The 12,729-nt window shown below is 47.3% G+C and overlaps 1 protein-coding gene across 1 annotated transcript; it reads right to left on the bottom strand.

Annotated features, from left to right (window-relative positions):
* Window positions 1–131: 131 nt before the first annotated feature.
* Window positions 132–1,812, bottom strand: ADRA2A (adrenoceptor alpha 2A). Its single transcript, XM_023753342.1, is given in 2 exon segments — window positions 132–1,429; window positions 1,521–1,812. A coding segment is annotated over 1 exon segment (954 nt). The 5' UTR covers window positions 1,086–1,429; window positions 1,521–1,812.
* Between the last annotated feature and the right edge of the window lie 10,917 nt (window positions 1,813–12,729).

Raw genomic sequence — 12,729 nt, 5'->3', positions numbered from 1 at the left:
TGCGCTTTCTCAAGGCCTTAGCTCTGCTTTCCAGCCCTACGCGCGAGCTAGCTGCCCATCGGGGTAGTACAGATTGATCACGGGTATGGCCGTAGGCGTAGCAGCCGACATTCAGCACGGCTGCGACCCTGTCACACACGACCCCGGCGATTCGACGGCGACCTCACCTTCAGTCCAACAAGTCGTTTTCTCGCGTGACCGGCCGGTGCGAGCCCCCCGGTGGACTCGTTGAGCTGAACGGGCAGCGGCTCGCCCTCGGCGCCCCCGGGGCCCAGGCCGCGCTCGGGGCCCAGGCCGTTGGGCCTGCGCTACGCGCCCCCCGGCGGCGCGTGGTCCGAGCCCCGGCGTCTGGGCGGCACGCGGGTGCGGCGCTTGGCGATCTGGTAGATGCGCACGTAGACCAGGATCATGATGAGGCAGGGCGCGAAGAAGGAGCCGATGCACGACGCGATGACGTACCACTTCTGGTCGTTGATCTCGCAGCGCGGCTCGTCCTGCTGCTGGCCGCCGCCGCCCTTCTTCTCGATGGAGATGAGCGGCGGGAAGGAGATGACGGCCGAGATGACCCACACGGTGACGATGATGGCCTTGATGCGGCGCGGCGTGCGCTTCAGGTTGTACTCGATGGCCTGCGTGATGGACCAGTAGCGGTCCAGGCTGATGGCGCACAGGTGCACGATGGACGAGGTGCAGAAGAGCACGTCGAGCGCCAGGTAGATCTCGCACCACACCTTGCCGAAGTACCAGTAGCCCATGACCTCGTTGGCCAGCGAGAAAGGGATGACGAGCGTGGCCACCAGGATGTCGGCCGAGGCCAGCGACACCAGGAAGAGGTTCTGGGGCGCCTTGAGCGCGCGGCTGGTGAACACGGCGATGATGACCAGCACGTTGCCGAACACGGTGAGCAGCATGAGCAGCCCGGCCAGGCACACGAGCGTCAACGTCACCTGCAAAGAGTAGGGGACGGCCCAGGCGCCGCCCCCCGGCGCCTCGGTCCCGTTCCAGCTCGCATTGCCGGCGTCCGGCTGCAGGGAGCCCATGGGCCCGAAGCTGCCCTCGGCCAGCGGCTGCTCCTGGCGGAACATGAACGCGGGTGCCCGCTCGCCTGGGCCTGGTGCCAGCAGCCTTCCGGCTCGGAGCCCGTGGGTCCTCCTCTTCCTCCCGCGGCCCGCTCGCCCCGCGGCGCCTCACATGGGGTGGGGACCGCGGGGACGTCCAGCTGGAGCTGGGGAGCCGCTAGCAGCCCATTGGGCCCTGCTCCAGCGAACGGCGCCCCTGTCCGTGCTTCGGGCGCCCGGGGTGGGCGCCTGCTGGCTCCCAGCTCCTACAAGCAGCCAACTTTTATTTCTAGGCGGCGGGAGAGAGTAGGTCGAGCCGATGGGGAAAGAGATTTATTCTTCGCGGAGAGAGAACAAAAATCACCGCTGGCCTGGTAACTTGGAGAGAGAACAGGAAATTTAAAATACATGTATATATCTATAGCTTGACTCTTGAGCCTGAGCAAAAGCGAGAGGTCTTACCGTGAGCGGGGCCCGCCCCCACCCCGGGAGGCAGCCGAGGGGTGCTGATGCGGGCTGTGGGTCCTCCGTCTGTCTCCTCACATCCCCGAAGCGATCACCGGCTCTCCTGCTTCCCCCAGACGCGGCGGGGCCGGCGGGGCCAGGGCTGGGGCCCGGGCGCGGACTCTGCCGTCTCTCGGAGCGCCGCGCCACTTCCAAAGTTGCGTGCCCTGCTGGGGCCGGGGCGCAGCGCGCGGAGCTCGGGGGCGGCGGCGGCGGGCGAGAGGTGTGGGGGCCGCATGAATGTGCCCCCGTGCTCGGGCGGTCCCGGACAGGTGGGAAATGGACCCTTCAGGAGCCGCGGTTAGGCAGAGAGTCTTTCGGGCCTCGCCCTTGTCGCGTTCGATCCCTGAGCTCGTCCGGACCGCCGGTCCGGAGCCAGCGTGGATTGAGGCGGGAGCGCGGGGGCCCGGGCGAGAAGGCGCTGGGGTGGCGGGCAGCGGCGCGCCGGCTGCAGGGCGTCTGCACGGAAGCCGAGCTGCTGCTGCTCGCCGCGCTGGCGGTGGACTGGTTTTATAGCCCCGGGATCAGGCCGGCGTTGCCGAGCAGCCGGCGTCAGCCCCCACGTGGGAAGCCGACCCTCCCCCCGCCCCTTGCGCCTCCCCTCCGCGGGTCCAGAGCCGGTGCCCCGCGCCTGACCCAGGGGAGCCCTGCCTCCGCAGTGGGACCTGCCCTTTGGAGAGGCGGGTGCCCTGAGCCAGGGGGTTAAGAGCGTGCCCGGGGAGCGGGGAGCGGCCCCTGCTGTGAATTGGCAGAGCGGCTACGGCCAGCCCAGCAGAAAGCAGCGGGCACCCGGGAGTGTCCCCATCGAGCTGCGTCCTGGGAGGAAGGGGGTTGGAGACCCGTGACCCGAATCTGGACAAGCGGCCACCGGTACGGGTTGCATCCGGAGCAGTCCCGCCCTGGGCCCGGCTGCCCTCAACCGTAAGTGCTACCGGCGGCCGTGGCGAGTAGAGTCCGGGTGAGAAAGGAAGGCACAGGTGCGGATCGACCCCCTGGGGCGGAATGGGGAGCGCCTCCGGGGGAGCAGCCCCAGGCAGAGTTCAGAGCTGCAGTTGGGAAGGGTGACCACGTGTCGCCCCCGCAGCAGAGCTGTCAGCGAGACCCGAGCGACTCCGGGTCTGGACCGCGCCCCCTAAGACCGCGGTGGGGAGGGGTCCTGGAGGCGGAGGCCCGCGCCGCGTCTGAGCGAGGGCGCACTGACACCTGCTGGCCACTTGTGGTCACCGCTGGGAAGCTACCCGCCAGCACCAGGCGCCTTCTCCCGCCCCGGCAGTCCTTTGCCTAAAGCGCCTTCTCCTATCTCAGGACATGTTTGAGTCCAAGCTCAGGAAAGTAGGACCCAGATTTTAAATTGCACCGTCATGTTGCAGACATCTTTCTAAAGCACACACTTTATGCGTCTACCCGCAGCGGGAGCAGGGATTTGTCTGCTAAGGTCAGACAAAGGAAGGGCTCGTCCTGCATCAGAGCCCAGGACTGACACCCACCCTGGACTGGCATAGCCCAACAGGCCTGGACCCTGCCTCTCTGGATACCCAGCTCTGGACAGCTGTGAACCATCCTGTCTTTGTTGCGGCAGGAAAGCTAGACTCCACCCCCCTCTCACCCCACCCCCAGTTTACAAATGCACACACCCCATCTTTTAGTAAGGGGAGGGTGCTGGCCAAGAGAAGAGAGACTCCATGTTCTCTGCGATAGGAATAGCATAGAGTTGGGGCGAATGGCTTGTTTTTCTCCGCATGCTTGATGTCCTTCAATAAATTGTAACAGTTTCTAGAGCACCAGCCTGTGTTGGGCTATCTGCACTTTTCCAATAAGCAGTAGGCAGTTGAGGAGTAAGGCTCAAGAGGATAGGAACTGTCAGCAAAAGAGAGATTAGACCTCAAGGAAAGTTCTTACAGCAAAAGCTTATGCAGTCACCTTAGCTGGAAGTTCCAAGGATTGAACAGATCACCTCTGCACAGCAGGATGCAGGCTCAGGTGGGGGTTGTGGCGGGGGACTAATTCAGGACCTTGAGCATCACCTTGAACCCAAGTTGCTGATAAAGTTATTGATGCTGCTGCTCTCATGTAAAGAGTCACAGAGTCTAGCTAAAGTACTTTCAAAGTACTTCACAGATATCTCATTTGACTGCAGTGCCTTTATCTCCCAGTCTTTGCTTGGGGGGCTGGGGGGGGACTCTCCTTCCTATCTTAATTCTGAGGAGTCTCTCTCATCCCCTTTTCTGGATCACCTCAAGGCTGAAAAGGCAGAATTTCCTCCTTCCGTTGAGCCCATCATTTCCCATCTTTTACTCAGAACTCAGCTCTGAGTCTCTTGGCAGGAGCAGAAACTTTGTACGAGGCTCCGTTGGAAACGTGTTTACACTCATCTTAGCACAGCAACCAGGAGCCCCAAACGTCAAGAATGAATGCGGAGACAAAACTCAAAGCCCGTGGCAGTCTGGGGTTCACCATGTCGTTCCCAGAACATAGGGCTGAGTATTGAGAGGCTTTCACTGCTCGTCTCTGCACCAGCTGCTAACACACTCTCCTTCCTTTCTCATTTCAGAAGCAAAAGGGGAAATGGGAACAGGGACCACAGTGCTGTTCTTCCTTGAAATCTCTGCTACTAGCCTGTGCATGACACCTCTCATCACATTTTCTAAATGCTTCCCAAACAGCCAATTGGTTTCTTAATTTCCTGGTTTGGAGTCTTTTATCCTAAAATGGATATAGGCCTTCAAGGAGCTAGCCCAATACACAACTATTAATGATAATCATCACTGCCTCTTGTTAAGCACCCAGTATACAGCATGTCCAGGGCTATATGCAGAGTCCCTTTATACCCCCGAGTTCCTCCTCTTGACACGTTTACCTCTCCAAAGACTCTGCCTCCTTGGTTTGACACCAGGATCAGTATCTCTGAGCTTTGAAAAGCTACTGGCCACCATTACTTTTTGCTAGAAGTTTCAGTGCTATGCTAGCTTGTTGAGACAGCGTTGAGCAGAGAGACATCCACAAAGATAGCACTTCTTAACCAGGCCTGTTTATCAGCATTGCCTGGAAAGGTAACACACACTTACCAGTGCTCCACCATTATGCAAGTCCGATGAGTCATAGTGGGATGCAGTTTGTGTATTTTAGCAAAGCTGGGGGGGGGGGGGGCGGGGGAGGATGCTAAGCTAACATACACCCTGCTTAAGACTCACTGCCCCAAGCAAAAAGTCTCAGTGGGGACCAGGGAGGGGGTTCAGATGACCTGAGGACTTTTCTCAAGCCAACCTGAGCTAGGAAGAATGGGCCCCAGATTGAGAATCAGTGCTTTGGTGGGTCAGCTAGGAGGGTGTCATAGCCATCCAGGGATCTGGGCAGAACAGTTAAGAGCTGTTGTAAATATGGAGGTTGACTTTGATGGCCTAAGGATGAGTCAGCTCTGGGCACACAAATAGAGGCCCATTAATAAAAATAAATACTATGTATTAGCACTGACCCCTGTCAGGCACAATGCTGAGCAGTTTATGTACCAGATATTTAATGTTATTCCCCAAACAACCCTAATATGTAGCTATTATTACTTGCCTTTGCAGATGGGGAAAACAAGGACCTGAGAGACTAGCTTAGCCTGCCCAAGTAATCAGCAGCAGGGTAAAACCTTGACCCCATGTTTCCTGATTATAAGCCAAAAAAGATCTCTAACTCCCTCTGCCACACGACAGGGGGACCTGCAAGAGGTCCATCAGGAATGAGAGCAGTGACCAGCTGGCCAATCCTCCCTGCATCCCTGAGCTCCTCGTCCATGCATGGCTCCTAGGGCAGCACAGTCTAGGACAATGCATTCTTTCATTCCACATATGATCCTGCTGCATTGGAGGAAGCATCAGACACAACACTTCCCAACGGCCAACCTGCTGGACAGCAAGCACTACACTAACTGGTTGTGCAACCCCAGGATTGCTAGCCTCCCCTCGGTGGGAGTAGCCACTCCCTCTCCTGGGTGCCTGTAAATGTTTCTTCCATAGCTTGGGTGAACCCTTATTGCACTAGCTTATCTGTTCATTTGTACGATAATCTAGTGAGGGAAAAGGACTATCCTGACCACCTTTGTATTCCCAGAGCATACCCAAAACAGGTTTATTAAAAATCAAATTTCCTCCTGGTTCGTGTGGCTCAGTGGTTGAGCATTGACCCATGAACCAGGAGGTCACTGGATCAATTCCCGGTCAGGACACATGCCCAGGTTGTGGGCTTGATCCCCAGTAGGAGGCGTGCAGGAGGCAGATGATCAATGTTTCTAGCTCTCTATCCCTCTCCCTTCCTCTCTCTCTCTAAAATCAATAAAAATATATTAAAAGAAAGTTAACAATATGGTTAAATAAGTTTTTTTTTTTTAGTAAAAATATCACAATAAATTTCTGGAATCTACTATTACATCTGCAATTAAAGGGTCAGGCAAAACGACACCAAAATACAACCTGACTTCATCTAAAGGGAGTGAGGAACTGGAGAGAGGTGGTATTAATAGCTTACTTTTTATTTTGTGTGTGTGTGTGTGTGTGTGTGTGTGTGTGTGTGTGTTTTAAGACTTGACTAAGAAAAAGCTACGTGCCTTATTAGCTTGGACTCCTAGGCTGTGATATAACCCTCACAAACGGTAGTTTGGACACATACTAGTACACACACAATCAGGCTACACACCCACACAGAGAGACCTTAAACACACCCTCAGCCATCTGAACACAATGAGCAGGTGGGGAACACAATGTTCCCACTGCCGTCCATGCCGTGTGCACAGCTGGAACTAAACATCTGTCAAGTGGCTGTATTGCTGACACAGAGGACGGGGATGGGGAGGGGGGCAGTCACTAGGAAAATAATCTATTGCTTCTTTTGAGCTATTATTCAATTCCTTCACTTTCTTGTACCTGTGCTGGAGCCCTTTTGGAATCACACTGTCACTGAAGGCAAATGTAAGCTAAAAGCAAAGCATGCACTGCAAGAGTGTTGTCCTGGGAACTGCCTTAAGTACCACCATCCATTTCTCATCACTGACTGCCAGGCCAATCCCGCTATACTATACTCACAAGTAAAGTCCTGCCACCACCTTCATCGACGAGATTCTGAAGTGCTAGCCCATCCTGCCCCAGCCTGGAAGATTAAGCCAGGTGTTTTCTGTCTCTGCAAGGGCCTCTGGGCAAGACCAGGAAGTCAGCAGTCTGCCAGGATCATCTCTACCTTCAGGATGCCAACAAAGTTTGGGCTCCCATCTGACTCTTTGCTGCTGCCCAACCCCGCAGGACATGTTTGTGTTTCCACTGAAATGTGAGGGCTGTGCACACATATGAATCTACCATCCCCTCCTGCAGGCCTTCAGGCAGGACCTCACAAATAAGTGTCCCTCCCCGCCACCCCCTGTGTTCAGAAGCATAAGGAAAAGCAAAGCTTGAAATAGTCATGGCGAGTGATATTCTCAGGCATAACAGGTGAGCCAAATCCACTGGCCCTATTAATTGTTGCCAACATTAATAACTCCTGAACTAACATCCCATTAATCTGATTAGGTAAGGTGAATCACCCTTCACATTTACTCAAAGAAACCAAGGAGACAGGGTTCCCAAAACACCAAGGAGACAGGGTTCCCAAAACACACACACACACACACAATTTAAGAGGTGGTCTGACTATCACGGCTCCCTAGAAATGATTTTTTTTTTCTATCCTCCTTAGTTAATGACAAAGCTCAAGGTCCTCGATCCTAAAGGGAACCCTGCCTGGGGAGGCATTCAAGTCATGAGTCTGAGCTTTGGAGCAAAACAAACCTGGGTTCTGGTCCTGTTTCTGTCACGTAAGCATTGTATTAACTAACTTTCTGGGCCCGTTTCCTCATATGGAAATGGGGGAAATACTTGTACACACCTCATGCACATTCTTAAATGAAGATTAAATGAGCAAATACATGGAAAATACATAACATAGTGTTTGATATTTAATAGGTGCCCATTATGCATTGAGAGCATTTTAGTTGGCAACACTTTCTCCTTTATTAATTTGAATTTTCCTCAGACATGCAAATAGATCCTAAGATTGCCCAACTTAAAGTTTGACAGCTAATTAATAAATTAGCATGAGAAATAATAATTAAAAACAACATGAAAGTGGGAAGATATAGCTTTAATGGGTTTTAATAGGTATCTCTCTGTGTGAAAAGCAAAGGAGGGGGTGGAGATCAAAGGTTTTGGAACAGTTCATAATATGTAAGGATACACGCAGTTACTTACATTATTAGCTACCAAAGAAGAGGCACAACCATCACTGAAGTTCAAATTGGGCAGGCTGGGTTGAGGGACAGCCACCCAGTGCACGAATTTCGTGCACTGGGCCTCTAGTAGTATATAAAAGTTATTAAATAACTGCCAAGGTTCTTAGATATAAGCAAACTCTTCAACTTAGATTTGTTTGTATATTTTAGAATTGTATATTTTAAAAAGCTGGCATTTACTACATGGCATTCAACTGTATTAGAAAAGCTGGAGAAATGCAATCTCCATGAAGTGTGTATAAGTACATATGTATGTGTATATATGTAAAATGAAAAAAGTAAACCTTATCACTCAGGTATCTCACCTAATGATGTAGTAAAACTGCTTATGCCCTGGGGAAGTAACAGGATAAGTTATTACTGTACAAAAACAGAAAACTAGAACAATTTTGCTTTAGTTTTCATCTTCAATCTAAATAAGGTAGGGGTTACTTAGAATTCTTGACTATACAATATTCTTTTGAAGTTGACATCAAAGGCCAAAACGTGTAGATTTCTTATTTGCAACTAAGCTAATGTTCACAAAAGTAAAAAAAGTCATCAAACATTTTAATGGAAAATGGTAATCATTCTAAACCCAGGTTCATCCCTAACTCTCCATGTTAATATTTTATTTTCTATAAACCAGTCTATGAGTATTTTTTTTTAAAGGCAACCATATTCTCAATTGCCTCAGGATGGCCCTTAATAAGCAATAACAGGAGGTGCTTTGTTTGGAGGTTAGGAAAATTGAGCTCTGAATGAAATCAGATATTCTTAATTTTTTAGAAGTAGATTACTCAAATATGTGTGAAATCCATTAAACTGTGACCTCAATAGCAAGTGCTTGACAAGCTATATGATAAACGTTTTATACTAAGTAGTGCTACTTACAAGGCATATTATCTGTAATAAATAAAATTCAACAAAACAATGATCCTCCAAAATCAACACCAGGAACTTCTTTACAAATCAATCACCTGCCTGACTTAAAACATAAGTTCACTTCATTTATGTTTTCTCCATTATGTTTTGACTATCTCCCATATTCATAAATATGTACTCACATACATGGTATGCCTACACTTCAGAAACTAAAAGGCTAATTCCAAGCATTCTGAATACTTCTGCCACAGCAAATTTGGACATTTAGATGCTTAAACACTGTGCATTAAAATTCCCTAAGATATAGCCCTGGTCAGTGTGCTAAATGGTTAGAGCATCGGCCTGCACACTGAAGGGCATGGGTTCGATTCCTGTTCAAGGGCATGTACTTGAGTTATAGGTTCAATCCCTGGCTCTGGTCGGGCTCATGCGGGAGGCAATCAATGTATCTCTCTCACATCGATGTTTCTCTCTCTACCCCTCCCTTCAACTTTTCTGCTCTAAAAATCAATGTACAAAATATTCTTGGGTAATGATTAACAAAAACCACACAAAACTCCCTAAGATATAAATAATATTAAAATTAGGTTTTCTAATTGTTTTTCAGTCATTGATAAAAACTAAAAAAAATTCAGGCATTCAGATTCTTATCTCTAATCTCAAGAGGGAAATTTAAAGTAACCATATATTCAATCAGGTGATATCTTTAAAAAGATTTGGACATTCACATTGCCTAATTTGAAGGTAATATTTATAAGATATACTAACTCATTCAATATTATAGCATTTGTAATTTAAAGAAAAAAATCAGTTTAAATCTCAGTAAAAAAAACAAAAGTATGAGCTGATAGTCTGATCACTTAACAGATCTTTAAAGAGCCAATAATCTAGTCACTTAAATTTAATATTTTATATTCTTTTTGAGTCAGAATTTTCTTGTGTACATTTTGAATTATGACCCTCCCAAATATAGACATTTTCTTCCTAGGCCTGATTTTTGCTAGCAGGGCTAAAACCATGGAAATCTAGTTCTTCAGTTAGACCAGTCAAGCTAATCCTGTTCAAAGATGAGTTAAAAATAAGTGTATAGACTTGACCAGTTATCTCAAATCTAATCTACTCCAAAAGATTTATAAAGCTAAATAATAAAAAGGGAGAAAGACCACCATAAATCAGTTGATTAAATAATTAGAATATGGAAAGGAGCAAACAATAACTTTTTTCATAAAGAAAAACAGGTGACATTTCTAGAGATAAAATTTAAGGGACTCAAATAAGAATATAATCAATCATGTAAGTCTATTGGAAAGACCATGAAGACCTGCCCATAACTATCCTTATCTGGCATCCTCCACCCAATTCTTTAGGGAAATAAGATAGCACACCAGCCCAACCTGAATGAACACTTATGTGTCATCTCTCTCTCTTTCAGGGCTGAAAACTGTGGAGAAGTGGCCATAAACTAGGATCACTGTCCAACATGCTTTTCTGTGATGACAGACACATTCTGTATCTACACTAATGTAATAGTCACCAACCACGGTTATCGAGAACTTGATGTGATTAGTGTAACCAAATTTTAAATGCCACATGTGGCTAGTTAGTGGCAACTATTTTGTATAGTGCAGATTCTAGAAAAAATAGTGTGGAAAGTAAAATACTGAAGAATATACTGAGAAGTTAGAAGAATTGAACTCAATAAAATTGGCTGTTCTATTTACTAAATATTTATTTCCTTCCCACTTCTTTTATAGCAACTTCTCAATTTCTGCAGGCTCCTCCCTAAGTACCCAAAAGTTAAATGTTGGTGTTGATCAGGATTCCATCCTAGGGGATTCTATCTTTTTCCCATTCTACCTGCTCTCCCTAGAAAATTCTTGCTTCAATTATAATTTATATGCTAGATCATGTTTTCCAACCTAACCTTCTAAGCATTGGATTTAACTATCCAAATGCTTACTTGGCGTCACCAATTGATGTCCTGCAGGTACCAGAACACATCCTCTCCTTACACCCAAACTAAAAGAACCTGGTCCTGCTGCCAACTTCCATACATCCAGATGTTTATGCCGTAATTTTGGGAGTAACCTTGATTCTCTAACTCAGCTTTTCAAATCAGTCATGAAGTCTCACTAATACCTCTTTCTAAGGCTCCCTTCAATGTCTTTCTTTTCATCCCCACTGCTACAATCCCAATCAAAGCCATGGTTACCTCTTGCCTAGATTATTCCATCAGGCTCCCCACCTGACTGCTTGATCTCTAGTTTTGATTCCCTTCAACTCATTCTTCTCAAACTTAAAAAAAAAAAAAGACATATCAAAGAATCTTAAGAGTAAAGATGAAAATTAATCAAGTTGTGCAAAGGACTAATTATGTTACCTTCCCTGATAAGTTTTCTTCAGCCAATTAAATAGTTCCAACTTGAAAGGTCTCCTTACCCTTATAGCTTTGTTCTTATGAACACTTAAAAATACAAATAATGTTTAGTCAGTATCACAACTTTCTTTTTTAACACATTGCGTACCGCATAGAAATCTCTAAGACATACGCCAGGGACCGCACGTTTTTGGGCAAACTGCAAGTTATTTAAATCATCATAATGCACTTTACATGTTGTTTAGGTTTTGTTTTTCAATAATTATAACATTTTTATTTACAAAAACAATTAAACAATTAAAGTTCCTAGTACTTTTTTAACGTATGGTACTGCGTAAAACATTTTCCTCTATGAAAAGGGACCAAACAAAATTTACATAAGTATCTAGATTCGCTCCTTTTTCCATGGGTATGAAAAACGAGAACACTTGTGAGCGGTCCTTAACAGATGGCGCGAGAAACATGAGAACACTCCTGAGCGGTACGAAATGTGTTAAGAATCCTGCACTCAACTTCCACTTTTAGTTACCAAGATATAGTAAACAGCAGAAAGGACCTTATGAAAGGTTACAAAACACCACAAAAAGCATTTTCTTCATGAAGGCTGAGAATGGGGGAATCACCTCTACTAAATCAGTGTTTCCATAATAGGACAGTCTTCATTATATATTAGAGGCCTGGTGCACGACATTCGTACACTGAGGGGGGGGGGGAGTAGGGGGGTTCCCTCAGCCCGGCCTGCACCCTCATGCACTTCAGAAGCCCTTGGGGGAAACCCCCAAGGGGTCCTTAGCACTGCCTTGAAGGTGGGAGAGGCTCCCGCCACTGTGGCTGCACTTGCCAGCGGTAAGCCCAGCTTCTGGCGGAGCAGCACTCCCCCTGTGGGAGCGCACTGACCACCAGGGGGCAGCTCCTGCTTGAGTGTCTGCCCCCTGGTGGTCAGTGCACATCATAGCGACTGGTCATTACGCTGTTTGGTTGATTTGCATACTAGCCTTTTATTATATAGGATTCTTTATATATTCCGTTAAAAAAAAAAAAAAAAAGAGCCCTGGCCAGTGTGGCTCAGATGGTTGGAGCATCATTCCTGTACACCAAAAGGTGGCAGGTTCGATTCCTGGTCAGGGCATGTATGGGAGGCAACCAATCAATGTTTCTCTCTCCCCATCTCTTCCTCTAAGATTAAAAAAAAACCAAACAAACACGAACACAAACCACAGTTTTGAATGTTGTAAATAATAAATATAAACAATATAATTATATTGCATTGCTTAGTTCCACATTTTTGTGGTTCAATGACATTGCACAGATTTCATGGGCAACTTAAGTTACATGCAAACTTGGAAAAACTTTAAAAGTCTCAATGGCAAAACATTTACAAATACATTATTTATACTGAGTACCTTACTACAGAATGACTAAAGAGGTAAAAGAATTTCTATCTAGCCAAGATAATCATTAATTCAATTCAGGTTAGAAATGTATTTTTTTCAAGGCTATTTACACCTTTTAGCTTTGTAATTCAAAATAGCTAAGTATGTACCACAGCACAAAATCTGTTAAACATCAGTGGAAGTTTCCTCTTTAATAGGAGAAAGGTCAAAATTGTTAAACGTTTTTAGATATCA

The sequence above is a fragment of the Myotis lucifugus genome, unplaced genomic scaffold, assembly GCF_000147115.1.
Source record: "Myotis lucifugus unplaced genomic scaffold, Myoluc2.0 scaffold_44, whole genome shotgun sequence".
Lineage (NCBI taxonomy): Eukaryota > Metazoa > Chordata > Mammalia > Chiroptera > Vespertilionidae > Myotis > Myotis lucifugus.
Note: the sequence above shows the minus strand (reverse complement) of the source record. Positions and strands in the feature narration are given on the sequence as shown.